Source organism: Macaca mulatta, chromosome 18 (genome assembly GCF_049350105.2).
Source record: "Macaca mulatta isolate MMU2019108-1 chromosome 18, T2T-MMU8v2.0, whole genome shotgun sequence".
NCBI lineage: Eukaryota > Metazoa > Chordata > Mammalia > Primates > Cercopithecidae > Macaca > Macaca mulatta.
This window is the reverse complement of record NC_133423.1, coordinates 77138642-77154405: the sequence shown is the minus strand read 5'-3', so window position 1 is coordinate 77154405 and position 15764 is coordinate 77138642. Positions and strand designations below refer to the sequence as shown.

Below are 15764 nucleotides of genomic sequence, written 5' to 3'. Positions count from 1 at the left end.
TATGGATGTATTTAATACCACTGGACTATACACTTAAAATAGTTAAGATGGTAAATATTGTGTGTATTTTACCACAAAAAAAAAAAAAAAAGGATAAAAAAACATGTCAATAGAACAGTGCAAAGGACCTCATGTGCTGATTACCAGCCCCCACAATCACAACCCGTGGTCAGTTCTGCCCCATCTATACCCCCACCTGTATTATTTTGATGCAGATTGTGTGTGCGTGTGTGTGTGTGTGTTTGGAACATATTTCATGAAAACACAGATTCCATTCAGTGATATAAAACAGCACATCACAAAGCTTTTTTGCACATAACATGTTAGTTCTTTTTTAAAAAAATTTAAGGCCAGGAACGGTGGCTCACGCCTGTAATCCCAGCACTTTGGGAGGCTGAGGCGGGCAGATCATGAGGTCAGGAGATCAAGACCATCCTGGCCAATGCAGTGAAACCCCATCTCTACTAAAAATACAAAAAATTAGCCGGGCATGGTGGCGGGCGCCTATGGTCCCAGCTACTTGGGAAGCTGAGGCAGGGGAATTGCTTGAACCCAAGAGGCGGAGATTACAATGAGCCGAGATCGCACCATTGCACTCCAGCCTGGGCAACAGAGCAAGACTCCATCTAAAAAGAAAAAGAAAATAAGGTGTAGGGGGCGGAGAAATTCCTTTTAATGGGCACAATCCACACAATGCAGGTGACCGTTACTCTAAAAGCCCAGTCTTCATCATGATGCAATGTATCTGTGTAACAAAACTATACTTGTGTCTGCTAGATCTATGAAATTAAAAAACAAAACAAAACATGAATCTGATTTGCCTTTGGCCACCAGATGTCTGCAGATAGGCACACAGAGGTGTGAGATAGCACTTTCCATTTGCCCTTTCTCTCTTGTTCCTTTGCCATCCCCCATGAAGCTGTGCTGGAGTTGACCTGCTGGAGGATGAGACCCGTGAAGCCGAGTCAGCTGCCCCGGTCATCCCAGCCAAGGCCATGTCTACTCTGCTCAGCCAACAACTGTCCAACAAACGTGTGAATGGGCCCTGCTGAAATCAGAGCTGACCGGCCCACTTGAGCCTAAATCACTGACACACAGATGTGTGAACTAAGTAAATACTTTAAAAAATGAGATGCTGATGGTCCCTGAATTTCTCAAGAGGCAAAGAATGGTCCCACCTAGCAACTTATAAATGTTCAGACGTTAGATGGCCATGGAGAAGTAGCACCTCATGTATAGTTTCTCCCTATCTGCAATAAGGTGAAAGAAGGCACTTATCTTCTCTGCAACCGGAAAACCTATAACCCAAATGCCCAGGAACACAAGAACACTGTTCACCATTCTGCTGTGCTTGTTAGCAGAAGATACATCAGCTCGCAAAATCCCTTGTGAAACAGAAACTGAAATAATGCTCAACGATCATTCTACTCCCACGGGGGAGGAGGGAGAGGAGCAGAAATCAGGACAAGAGCTGGGTTTAGAACTTGGATCACATGTGGCTTTTCTCAATGATCACAAACCCCAGCCTCCTATAATTAATAATTGGATGTATTAAGTATTTTATGGAGCAGTCTAGCCAGACTGTAAAATGGAAACAGGGACCAGCTTGGTAAAGGGAAAGATGAAATTGTAGAATTAATTAGTTTGTTCGTGCATTGAGTATTTCGTAGCAATAAGCTTATTGTATTTATAAAGGGAAAAATCTCTGGGTATAATTTGACTGTCTGATTGTTTATGTCCCATAGTGCAGTTTCAGTATGTTTCATGTTCGTGTGCCTGTTTTAATATATTTTATTTCATTATCGTAAGAAGTTTTTAATGCAATGAAACTTCAAACCAGAAGAATCTTAGAAAATTAATGAAATAGGGAGTAGAGAGAAATGGAGATAGTGTTAAACTAAATACAAAGAAAAAATTGAAAACATTTTTTTATTTGACAAAATTTGAAGTAGCAGGGGGAGGGTAGATGCAAAAGCATTTGACCTGCTCAGATAAAATCTTAGTTTACAGGCTTCTCTGAAACGTTGGAATCAAAATGATCATTTTTTTTCTTCCTTTTCCACATCCTGTCTGCAATGCACTTCCAATGGTACTGATTTTTTTTTTTTTTTTTTTTTTAAATCAAGTTAGTCTGAGAAGGTTGGTCCCCTATACAAAAAAGTAAATGGCGTTACCTTCCTCCCTCTAAGAGCCTCTTCATTGGCTGGGCGCGGTGGCTCACGCCTGTAATCCCAGCACTTTAGGGGAGACTGAGGTGGGTGGATCACCTGAGGTTGGGAGTTCGAGACCAGCCTGGCCAACATGATGAAACCCTGTCTCTACTAAAAATACAAAAATTAGCTGGGCGTGGTGGCGGGTGCCTGTAATCCCAACTACTCAGGAAGCTGAGGTGAGAGAATCGCTTGAACCTGGGAAGCAGAGGTTGCAGTAAGCCAAGATCGTGCCACTATACTCCACCAGCCTGGGCAACAGAGTGAGATTCCATCTCCAAAAAAAAAAAAAAAAAAAGAGTCTCTTCATTAAAATAAACCTATTACTTCACTTGTTTAGTAAAGCAATGCAAATTAATACCTAATGATAAAGTCAGAAGATGTGTCTACATATGAGTTCCTGCTTTCTTTCATTTCACAGTCTGATTCTCCCAGACTAGGATTTTTGCTAGCTATTTGTTCTATCACCCAGAATTTTGAAAAGGCTAAAAAGCATATTATTGATTTGTGCACTTGGTGCAAAATTCAAAAGGTATAAAGGGGTATACAGTAAATATAAGCTCCCTCCCTGAATCTGATCCTCAGCCTTCAGTTTCCTTCCTTGGAATAATCACTGTATACTTGTGTGTCTTTCTAAAAATATGTTCTGTTTATGTAAGTACATATGTGTGTATGTGTATTTACACAAGTGATGGCATACCACGTACATTGTTAAACAGTTTCCTCATGTCCTTTAGCAATAAAATCTGACCAGCAGTTCTTACCACATGGAGCTGTACACTATAAGTGACCAGTCCCTGTCCATGGCCATCTGGGTGGTTTTCAATGTTGCTATGTAAAGGAGGCTTAAAAGTGTCTTCTATAGGTGTCAGCTTGACTGGAAAATAAGAAAGTTTCTTCTATACTCATCGCTGATGCTTGTGAGAATCGACAGGACAGATTCTGTACGTGAATGTATCCTATTCTAATCCTTTTTGGCATTTCCTCGGCTACCTTTACTTGTTCGGTTTTCCAAATGAGCTTTAATATCAGTTTTTCTGGTACAACTTTTTTCCATTCCAGTTGGTTAATTTTGAGATTGCAATAAATTTATGATTTAACTTTTAATTTTACCCTTTATGAGCTTGAGCATAGCTCAAATATTTCCTGTCCTGTAATTGCATTTGAAGTTTTCCTTTATGTAGAACTTGCACCCTTCTTACGAGCTTTATTCCTAAGCACTTTATCATTGTTGTTGCTACAGTAAATGGAAGTATTTCTTCCTCGATGTCCTCCACCTAAGACTGTTTGTATGGAAAGGTTGTATATTTCTGTGTATTACTTTTAATCCTGCCACTGTAATCTCTTCTTTATTGTAATTTTTCATGTAATTATTTTGGGTTTCTAGGTAAATAAACATGTCACCTACAAATAATTGTCATCTTACTTATTGAAAGTTGTTTTATTCCAATTTTCCCCTAACTGAAATATCTTAATTACTTTAGAACAGTATATTTGAGCATCCTCCCTGACAGACAGGGTCAGGCTCCTCTGCGGTTACCGGTGACTTTGTCTCCTGTGTGACCAACAAGAATCCTGTACTGCCTTCACTTAATTCTACTTTTGCCTTTATTTTAGTCTTGTTGGTTGTTCTTTTGTTTGCTGATAGAAATTACAGTAATTCAATTCTCATATTTGTTTAGTACTGAAGAACAGTGGGTGAGAAGTAGTCATGGTTTCAGTGATTTAAATGTTCACTTTTTAGGATTCTTTACAAATTCTGTTTAACATTCAGAGAAAGCAAAATAAGTCACAGCAGTTTAAAATTATCCACTTTAAAAGGTATAGAGTATTATTTTAATATTGAGTCTATTTTACTATAGTCTCATTATCTGAAATCTTGTAATCTTGTGGGGAACCAAATTAATTCTTTTCTTTCTTCTATAATTTAATGCACTGGGGACTCCAGTATCGCAATGCTCTTAAGTCTCATTAGTATAAACAGTAGCTGTGAACTCCCATTCACAATTGCTACAAAGAGAATAAAATACCTAGGAATACAACTTACAAGGGATGTGAAGTACCTCTTCAAGGAGAACTACAAACCACTGCTCAAGGAAATAAGAGAGGACACAAACAAATGGAAAAACATTCCATGCTCATGGATAGGAAGAATCAATATCGTGAAAATGGCCAAACTGCCCAAAGTAATTTATGGATTCAATGCTGTTCCCATTAAGGTACCATTGACTTTCTTCACAGAATTAGACAAAACTACTTTACATTTCATATAGAACCAGAAAAGAGCCCATATAGCCAAGACAATCCTAAGCAAAAAGAAAAAAGCTGGAAGCATCACACTACCTGACTTCAAACTATACTACAAGGCTACAGTAACCAAAATAGCATGGTACTGTGACCAAAACAGATGTAAGGACCGTTGGAACAGAACGGAGACCTCAGAAATAACACCACACATCTACAATGATTTGATCTTCAACAAACCTGACAAAACGAGCAATGGGGAAAGGATTCCCTATTTAATAAATGGTGCTGGGAAACTGGCTAGCCATATGCAGAAAACAGAAACTGGACCTCTTCCTTACACGTTATACAAAAATTAACTCAAGATGGATTAATTAAGACTTAAATGTAAAACCCAAAACCATAAAAACCCTAGAAGAAAACCTAGGCAATACCATTCAGGACATAGACATGGGCAAAGACTTCATGACTAAAACACCAGCAGAATTGCAACAAAAGCCAAAATTGACAAATGGGATCTAGTCAAACAAAAGAGCTTCTGCACAATGAAAGAAATTATCATCAGAGTGAACAGGCAACATACAGAGTGGGAGAAAATTTTTGTAAACTACCCATCTGACAAAGGTCTAATAGCCAGAATTTACAAAAAACTTAAATTTATGAGAAAAAAGCCAACAACCTCACCAAAAAGTGGGCAAATATATGAACAGACATTTCTCAAAAGAAGACATTTCTGTGGACAACAAACAAATGAAAAAAGCTCATCATCACAGAAATGCAAATCAAAACCACAGTGAGATACCATCTCACGCCAGTTAGAATGGTGATCATTAAAAAGTCAGGAAACAACAGATGCTGGAGAGGCTGTGGAGAAATCGGAATGCTTTTACACTGTTGGTGGGAGTATGAATTAGTTCAACCATTGTGGAAGACAGTGTGGCAATTCCTCAAGGATCAAGAACCAGAAATACCATTTGACCCAGCAATCCCATTACTGGGTATACACCCAAAGAATTATAAATCATGCTGCCATAAAGACACATGCACACTTATGTTTATTGAAGCACTGTTCACAATAGCAAAGACTTAGAACCAACCCAAATGCCCATCAATGATAGACTGGATAAAGAAAATGTGTCACATATAAACCATGGAATACTATGCAGCCATAAAAACGAATGAGTTCATGTCCTTTGCAGGGACCATGGATGAAGTGGGAAGCCATTATTCTTAGAAAACTAACACAGGAACAGAAAACCAAACACCACGTGTTCTCATTCATAAGTGGGAGTTGAACAATCAGAACAGATGGACACAGGGAGGGAAACATCATACAGTGGCACCTGTTGGGGGGATGGGGTCAAGGGAGGGAGAGCATTAGGACAAATACCTAATGCATATGGGGCTTAAAACCTAGATAATGAGTTGATAGGTGCAGCAAACCACTGTGGCACATGTATGCCTATGTAACAAACCTGCACATTCTGCACATGTATCCCAGAACTTAAAGTAAAAAACAAAACACTAGCTGTTTTACTGGTGAGTGGACATGCAAGTTAATTAAGATTCCTAGTTGCAAAAATATTAGTAATCTAGGTTTTATTGTTGTTAAATTTAACATAACATGAGGAAAATTAATGCAATAAATTATAGATTTCATCTTAACTTAGAAACCAATTTGATATGTGACCTCTGGCAAACCATTTAACCTCTCTACTTAGATATTTTCAACTTACGAATGTGACTGTTATTAAACATTCAATATTAAAGTAAATGTTAATTAATATTCAATATTCAACCCCTTATGCTTCTAATCATACTCTCGCTCACTATTATAAGTCCTCACTAAACAGGTCATGGTGTTGATAGTGTTACTCACTGTGGTTATTCTGATCCTTACGTGGCATTTTAGATGTTGAAACTGAGTAGGTGTTCATGACTTCTTCCTTAGCTCTTTGGCAGATTGAGGGAGTGGCCGGGATTAAAACCCACAGTCATAGGTTTTTAATCAGCTGCTGTCTTTAGCTCACCGTAAGTTCATCAGATTATCTCCTACAGCTTATTGTCTACCACTTTCTCAGGAAGTTGGTAAAGATTAACTCTTACCTCTTGCTAAAATCATTGCAAATTGGAAATGTTGTATAATATAAATAAAAGTTGACCTCCTGGAGATAAGACATTGGCATTATAAAACACAGTGATGATATTGTAAAATATTTTAACTAAGGAAAATATCCCCACATGAAATAATGGTCAAAAGGGCACCCACCTAAATTTTTTTTTAATTCTATTTACCAAGCCTTTTCCTTTCTTCTAATCTAGCACATCAGAATTTGTCTTTTGTTCTAACCATACTGTGTTATGATGTCCTATTTTTACATTTCTAAGGCTAGAAGAATGTTCATAGCAGAAAGAGTCAATGGGAGGAAAAGACGCATGCGAGAAGTCAGTCATATTGTGATGAATCTGCCGATTTACTTAGTTCTTGTTCATCTGCAGCGGACATAGTTTAAGTGATAATGTATGACCAACATTTTTTACCCTGGCAGCCATCAGATGCATAGAAGTAAAATATTCACTAACATTTTAGAATAGGGGTCCCCAACCTTCAGGCCATGGACGGGTACTGGCCCAAGGCCTTTTAGGAACCAGGCTGCACAGCAGGAGGTAAGCAGCAGGCTGGTGAGCGTTACTGCCTGAGCTGCCCCTCCTGTCAGATCAGCGGTGGCATTAGATTCTCATAGGAGCGCGAACCCTATTCTGAACTGCACATGGGAGGGATCTAGGTTGCACACTCCATATGGGACTCTAACTAATGCCTGATGACTTGAGGTGCAACAGTTTTATCCCAAAACCACCCCTCGCCCAAGCCCCTGTCTGGAAAAAATGTCTTCCACGAATCTGGTCACTGGTGTCAAAAAGATTGGGAATCACTGTTTTAGAATATAGAGCAGCAGTCTTGAAACTAATCAGCAATACAAAACTACACATAGTAAAGGTCTGGAAGAGTTAAACGGAGTGAATGTTTTTAGAAATGGAGAAAAACTGAAGTATATCCACACACAAATGCATTAATCAGACATTGGAGCATGAAAAGGCGTAGGCAAGTCTAAAGTTTATGATTTGTTTTGAAAAGATGAGATGAAGCTTGGTTTTCATTCAATGCGGTGAGGTCTGTGGGGTTTGAGGCCAGTGGATGCCCTGTCTGAATTTAGAGACCTCTCGAAGGAGAGGCAGAGGTGACTCTTCTTAACCAAAAAGAGTGTCTTTAAAGTAGATCTGTTTGCCAAATTTACCTGGGCGATCAATGCTGCAGCTATCCAGTGGATAGTGTTCCGTTCTGGAAGGTCGTTTTTCCAGGATTCTGTCTTGTTTTGTTTTCACCAGAACCAGGACCCTTGTTTTCTCATGCTGTCTGCAAACTTGTAACTTTACTAAGGAATTTGGAGAGATCCTATGGGTATGATTTCCCTGAGGTGCTGAGAGGAGGTGCTGATAGGAAGTCATGAGTAAACAGGGAAAATAAAAGAAGCCGCTTGGAAGAGAGGGCTATACATTATTTTTAAACACCCTCTGTGATTATTTAGCTAAATGCAGGAGGCGTAGCAAACTTTATTTTCAAGTATGTGACCTTTTCACAATCATAAACTACATACCAGAATGTGCAGTGGTTTCAATTAACCACCCTGTTGTGTTAAACCAAAAACCAAACTGAAATATGAGGGTCTTTTTTAATACCCATTGATTTGAGTAATTAGAAAAAAAAAAAAGCAGCATTGTAAGAAGCATTGTAAGCAGCATTCTGCAGCTGAATTTATCCCTACCTTTTTACTTTAAGCTAGAGTTGGAGAAAAAAATGTAAATTACACTATTTGGTTTCATTTCTTAGTTTAGATAAATAAGTATGACCAGCAGTAATTCATTAGCAGAGGCACTATTTATGTAATGCTTTCTTTCAAATAGTGTACCTTGAGGGGGGAAAGTAGGCAGTTTGCGTATTTTGTAGGCTTTAGTGACTATGATTTAGCAAAACAATATCCTGGAATGTATTAGGAAATAAAAATGACAGATTCATCTTGCTGTATTCTCTGCCCTGAAAAGCTATTTATGTAAATATAAATGCTGTATTTGTATTGTAGTACAAAGATAGCTGCAAAAGATGGGCTCCTTAGTCACTGTTTTTGAGATGACAGTAAGACAGGGAAAACCAGGAAATTACCAACTGTGTTGTGATTATCAACTCCATATAAAACATGCATGGATATGCTCTCATTTTAAGAAATTCCAATCGATGACCATCCAGACTTCAAAATGCGTAAGTGAGGGTAATTGTGAACATTGCAAAAGAATGCTGTCAAAGAAGTAATAAGGCCAGGTGTGGTGGCTCACGCCTGTAACCCCAGCACTTTGGGAGGCTGAGGCGGGTGGATCACCTGAGGTCAGGAGTTCAAGACCAGCCTGGCCAACATGGTGAAACCCGGTGCCTACTAAAAAATACAAAACTTAGCCGGGTACCTTTATTTTTAATCTTGGTGAGACTTCTTCCAGTGTGGGAAAAATGATCAAACAAGTCACACAGGTAGATTTTTGAAAGGAGACTAACAAACTTGGAAAAGCATAATAGCTGTGTATTTGCACATTTTGTTGCAGTTGAAGTGCATTGGGTTCAAACAATAAATCTACCACTGAAACACTGCACGAACTTGGGCAAATTACCTAAGTTTTAAACTTCAGATCCCACTTGGAACATACAGGCTAATTGTGCTCTTCCCCGCGGGGCTGAGGACAGGCGAGGTGTGAAAGGTACAGCCCTACACAGGCACAGAGTTTATCATCACAGTATATGAATGTGGTTTTCAGTTACAGGTACTTTAAATACCTCTTCCAGGCAACTTGAATAGTTTACAACCCTCTCCCCTTCTTTTTAAGTATTTCCCGCAATGTCCGGCATGGTCCTTATCAAAAAGGGGTACTTAATAAATGCTTGTAGCATGTTGAATTATTTGATCCTGACTTATTTACTTCTTCATTTCATAGAAAGCTAAATTAGTCCACAGGAAATTAGCCACGTATTTCTACATTTTCCCACTGGAATGTTCTTCATTCTATCAAAAGGAAAGAAAAGCTGGCTCACTTTCTGTAGATTTTTTGCTTTCCCATTTGAGTTTTAAGGACTATTTTAAAATATAGGATTTTCTTTTATCTTTCCACATCATGAATCAGTGCACTCAGATGCAAAGATCATTTTCCACTTTTCTGATCTTTTCCAGTTTTATTATCATCTCCAAAGCTAATGAGAGCCACTGCTCCCTGTCTATTCTCTGCTGCAGAAGTCAGTATGTCTAGCCACATAAATGATTTCTTTTAAACTCTGAGTATAGCCACACCTTTACTGGAAAGGGGCAGGAAGCAGCGCCCAGGGAGCGACCTCGCTGTATTGAGCTCTGCCCTCCTACCAGCCACGCCTTCCTCGGGGCTTGCATCTGTTATCTCACTTACCCTCCCAGCATCCCACAGGCCCTTGTTTTACCAGTGAGTAACCAGAGGCCTAATGGGATTAAGAAATTTACGCAAGGTCAGGAGGCTAGAAAGTGAGAGTGGGAAGAGTCAAACCCAAGCAGTGTGATTTCGAGGCAGCGATCTTAACCACTGCCTGAGGACTAACAGCAGGACCTCTGCCTTTCTACAGAAGGCACAAATAGGTGCTCAGTGATACTTCTTGATATATAAAAGTAAAAAAAAGAAAACATTTTGAAATGTATAAACTCTGGATTTCACTCGTGCCTTACTTGTGACCAGGTGACCCTAAGCCAAATCACGTAGCCTTTGTGCCTTAATTTTCCCAAATCAACAATAAATTAAAATACACACCCTCCAGAGATGTTGTTGGGATTCAATGTGATAATCCTCATAAAGCAAGTAAGTAGCACTATGCTTGTCACACAGGTGGATGACGAAGCTGTAAAGACGGATTTTTAAAGACCTTTTGAGCAGTGCTAAATTACAGCATCAACTATAATCTGTCGGCAGTAAGAAATCATTGGGGCCGGGCGCGGTGGCTCAAGCCTGTAATCCCAGCACTTTGGGAGGCCGAGACGGGCGGATCACGAGGTCAGGAGATGGAGACCATCCTGGCTAACACGATGAAACCCCGTCTCTACTAAAAAAATACAAAAAACTAGCCGGGCGCGGTGGCGGGCGCCTGTAGTCCCAGCTACTCGGGAGGCTGAGGCAGGAGAATGGCGTGAACCCGGGAGGCGGAGCTTGCAGTGAGCTGAGATCCGGCCACTGCACTCCAGCCTGGGCGACAGAGCGAGACTCCGTCTCAAAAAAAAAAAAAAAAGAAATCATTGGATGTCTATCACCTTGTCCCAGAGGTACATGATCAGATTCGTGTTGCTGAAAAAATGAGTTTAAAAGTATTGTGGAGGCTGTAGTGAGTGGGAGCAAAATCAGAGACAAAGCACGTGGTCAGAGGCTTCCCCGAGGTCCAGGCAAGAGGAGATGAAGGTTTGGGCAGAACAGTGGTCATAGACGCAGAAGCAGAGCTCCATGAATATTGCAGAGGAGGAGCTAAAGGGATTGAGCTGCCATTTGAAGGTAAGGAAATGAAGTGGTCACACGTGACCTTGTAACAGCAGCTGGGCATATGGTGAATATGGTGATGTTATTAACCACACATAAGAATTACTTGAGGAGAAATAGATTGTATGGTGAAGATCATGAGGCTAATTTGAGAAAGGCTGAATTTTAGATTTCCTACCAAAAATCATAGAGAAAATGTTTATTAGAAATTGGCCCAGGGTACAGAAGTTATGTCTGAGACATAGACCAACATTTGGGATTAATAGAGTGGCAGAAGATGCCAGGTATTAAATGACTATCAACAGCATCAGCACTACACTGGGGGACCCAGCAGCGCTCAGCACATCTTTGTGGCAGGAAGAGGAGGTATAAGGGAAGGACAAGAGAGAGAGTGCGATGCCTGAAGAGAAAGAGCCTAGGAGAGGAGAGAGGCAGGGGAGGCAGGAAGAGCTGGCGGGGAGGCTGAGAAACCCACCCCCCCAGGAGAACTGGGACCAGAGGTGCGCCATGCAATGGCTTCGATTCTCAACTTACCTCCGTTTGTCTATATTGAAAAAGATTTCACAGAAACCCTAAAGATCAGTGTCTTCCCTTTTGTGCACTCCTCACAAATAGTCTGAATGCTGCTATTTAGTCACTTCCATGCAGGGAGGGCCACAAAAGGCAGTTGCCCCACTGGAGAGCAGCTCCTGTTGCAGGTTACAAAGGGGAACAGGACGGCAGGCCGCGGTGCTTCCAACAGATTGTGTCTGAAATTGAGTGACTCATGGTCTTAGCTCTTTGTCACCTTCAGTCTATTTTTCCATTGTCCTTTTCTGAATTTTTTCACCAAGCTTTATGCTACCCTTCGGATATGTTTATTGGCAGTACCTCCCACAGCTACATGGAAACACACTGAAAAAGGGAAAAAAAACGTTTCACCATGCTCTGCATTTCAATGAGGAGACTTGGGTTCAACATGTGCTTTTGCCTCTGCAGAGCTCCTCCCCGTCCTCAGCCTGCAGCAGGCTAGCTCCACTATCCTCACGGCCTGGCCCTGCTGTCAAGGTGCCCACTGACCACCTCATTGAAAAACCCGAGGACTGTGTCCAGGGCCTCACTTACTTGACCATGGAAAAGCATTGGGCCCCGTGAGACCATTCCCACCTTCTTGAAATCTACTTTGGCTTCCAAGACATCATCCTAGACTCAGTTTTCTCCCATCTGGCCTCTCCTTTCTCAGTTTCCTTTGTTGCCTTCTCTTTCTCTATCCTGCTTCAAATACTATTTCGTGGAGCTCTCTTCTCTCCCAGACTGAGTAATCTCACTCAGTCTTATGGCTAATGGCTATCAGCTCCTATCTCCACCTTGACCTTCCTCTGCTTGGTGAGCACATCCACCCCAGACATATGAGACTAGTCCAAACCAAATTTATTATCCTATCTTCCAAGCCTAGATCAGAAAATGGCTCCACCATCTAACCAATTGCTCAAGCCAGAAACCTAGGAGTGTCCTTGACTCCTCTCCTTCACAAATCACCTATATCCAGTTAGAAACCAAACCTAATTGATTTTGCCTCCGAAGTCTTCTCTCCCTCCCTGCTTTTGCAGCCTAGTGCAGAACCCAAGAGTCTCTCTCACTTTGACTACAGGATGGTGTCTCCATATCTGGTCTTCCTGCCTCTCTGCTTACTTCCCTACATCTTATTCTCCTCGTTGCCGTTAGGGTGATCTTTCAAATCTAATCATGGCACTGAATGCTGAAATCCCTTCAGCAGCCTTTCCAGCAACCTCAGAATAACCAGGTTTCTGGGACCTTCATGACCTGGTCCTTGCTCACGTCTCCATCCCCATCTGTCTCCTCTGCCTGCCCTCTCACCTCTTGCCTTTGCACATACTGTTTCCTCTTTCCAGAACCTGCTTTCCCCCTTCTTTTCACCTCCACCCGATACCTGACTATATCAGAGCCAGCCCTCTCACCTCAGCCTGGACATCTCTTCCCTCTTTAGTCTGAATCATTCCTAGCTCCTCCTCCTTCCCTCCCCACAATAGGAAAGGGAGCTTTGCTGGTTAATCTCATAAATCCTATAATCCCTAAACTTCTCCCATCATAGCATTCATTATACTGTCTCTCCTATAGAATGTGAGCTCCATGAGGGCAGGGACCATGTGTGTCTTGTTCCCCACTATATCTGCAGGGCCCAACTTAGAGTCTGGCACACAGTAGGTATTCAAGACACTTCTAAATAAATGATGCACCTTGGGAACACAGACATGGACAAGAGGACCTGCCTCCTGTTTTCAAGGACACAAACTTTTAAAGAAAAAAACACTTACGAATAATTATGACATCACAAGTACTGTAATAGAAACATACTTGATCCAAATTTTCACAGAAAAGAGAGTGGCTAACTTTGTCTGGAAGACACGAGTTGATCTTTAAAAGTGTGAGGAACCAATATAAGATCCATCTTTGGACTTAGCCCTGCTACTAATTAGCTTTTCATCTTCGGTAAATTAACCTGACTTCTCTGAATTGTAATTTCATTCTCTACAAAAGTGGAGATAATACCTCACTTTACAAAACTATAGGGAGGACTAAATAGACTAATTTAAATGATGTATACGAAGCCCGGCACCTATTTAGATGCTCAGTAGATAGTAGCTATTTTATCATTTGATTGAATTCCTTTTACACAGTGCTTCTTGAACTAATTAATGCACCTGAAGGCAAACGAGGAAAAAAGAATACATTTCTTGAATGTGACTAAAATTACAACTTCAGCTGGGTCAACATGAGGGGTTTCTAAACTACAGTCTAATATATAATTTATCATTTGCCTCCATTAAACTGTAATGAACTATTGAGAACCAAGGGGACAGTCCTTACACAAAAAATTTTCTTTTACCACGACCTAGGGAATTAGTTGCACTGTTGCTTTCGTGCTTAGAGTAACTTACTAACTCTGGGTCATCTTTATTCATCCGGGTATTGATTCTACATAATATCACATAATAAGCTCTCGCCTCATCAGCCTAGTATACTTAGGGAGGTATACTTTAAAGGTATGAAATCTGTGACTGTCCGTGAAACAGCAGAAATGCGTTTGAAGACATTTGCAATGAATATAATTCTGATTAAAAGCTGTAGGTAATATCCATGCATCTCCCTTTGTTTCCTTGGGGAAAGACTAATGCACTATAAGCCTATCTTTATGATGTTGATGATTAATCCTAAGAGATAATATCATGACATTTCTATCAACCAATTTCACCTCACGTTCAAGATGCCAACAAGTTGATTTCAGTTAGTTTGGGGTCCCTGAGATAATGTTAAGTCATTAATTAACTTGCGTAGCCTCAGGCATCTTTGCTGGAATCCTTGCTGCTGTCTCTTCTTGTGCTAATCAGAATCTTTGCTCTGATTGCTTCCAGACCTTAACTCTTTCAGAGCATAGACATGTCATTGGTTTGACAGTTCCTAAAAATTATCCAGTTGTCTAATAATTAATGCTACTGTTTAGATATTCAGAAGTCATTTGTTTACAAGAAGAACAAATTCCAGCTGGCCCTCGGAATTCAGAGTAGAGCGGAAATGGTAGGGCTTTCCCTGTTTTAGAACATTTAAAGAATTACACTGCATGCCCACAACACACGGAACGTCTCTCATTATTCGATGTAGCTGATGCCACTGAAGTCTTTAGTACATAGTCAGTGGTAATGGCCATTCTAGAATCTACCAGGCTTTCCATGGGTAGGAGAAGGGGTTTGGGGTAATCCTTTACTTCAGAACCTCCCATGGTTCTAGCCTGTGCAGTGGGGGCTCAGCCCTGCTGTTCATCAGAATCACCCGTGCAGCCTTTGCTTACATGCACATGCTCAAGCCCCACCTCAGAGACCAACTCTGGAAACGGAGCCGAATGTAGGTATATTTTTCACTTCCAGGGGTGATTTGGATAAACAGGTATGGTTGGGAGTCACTGTCCTCTGGGTGGGCAGCCTCGGTTCGACTTTCCAGCTTCCTCTCCTGCTGCACTCAGGACTCCACCCGATCAATCACTTCCACATCTCCATCTTCATGGTGTCACCTCTACCGTGAGCCTCCTCTTCCTCTCCACTGAAATCCGAAGCCTTTCTTAAAATAGTGGCTCTTATACCTTACTGTGCATAAGAAAACCCTGGAACATCTGAAAAAGTTCTGTTTCCAGCTTTCCCTGTGCTAGAGGTTCTGATTCACTGGGGCTGGGATAGGGTCTGAGCAGGACATTTTTGGTAAGCTGTCCGGTCAACTCCAAGGCAATCATGGCTCTGCTCTGAAAACAACTGCTTTATGCTTTTCTCTGCACAACCTTCCCCAAATCCAGCTCTCAGAGTTAATTGCTCTCATGCTCTGCTTTCTTGTCAGAACAAATAAATCTTTCACTTTTTACTAAAGATTCCCATGGAGAGGGACAGTTGTGAGTTCGTAACCAAACTTTTTAAGGCCTTACTTAGGCAGGGCTAAATGAAAAGTTAAAAAAAAAAAAAAAAAGAATGAATTGCTCTTTCCTCTGGTCAGAGCACTTCGCTCATCCCACTGGTGTGCACTCTGTCTGCATGATATTATGGGCTGTTACCCAAGGGTCTGTCTCCTCATTTAACGGGCAGTCCTCAAGGGCAGGGACCATGCTATCCTCATTTTTGTATTCCTGCCCTTAATTCAGTGTCTGGCACAATTCAGAAAATGTATGTCAAAGAGACAGTAGTG

The 15764-nt window shown here is 41.0% G+C and overlaps 1 protein-coding gene and 1 non-coding gene across 15 annotated transcripts in view; both read left to right on the top strand.

The window, feature by feature from the left end:
* The window catches only part of L3MBTL4 (L3MBTL histone methyl-lysine binding protein 4), a 449613-nt gene that overhangs the window by 370676 nt on the left and 63173 nt on the right, over positions 1–15764 (top strand). For 2 of the 14 annotated variants that reach the window (XM_077974770.1, XM_077974769.1), the window contains one exon: positions 920–1839. The exons of the other annotated variants lie outside the window; for them this stretch is intronic. In XM_077974770.1, the coding sequence (XP_077830896.1) occupies positions 920–1038 (119 nt within the window). In that variant the 3' untranslated portion in view covers positions 1039–1839. Of the gene's footprint in view, positions 1–919; positions 1840–15764 lie in introns of those variants that run through there. 14 annotated transcript variants of the gene reach the window in all.
* LOC114673926 (U5 spliceosomal RNA) lies at positions 15403–15519 on the top strand. Its single transcript, XR_003724764.1, has one exon. It is a non-coding gene; the product is annotated as a U5 spliceosomal RNA (small nuclear RNA).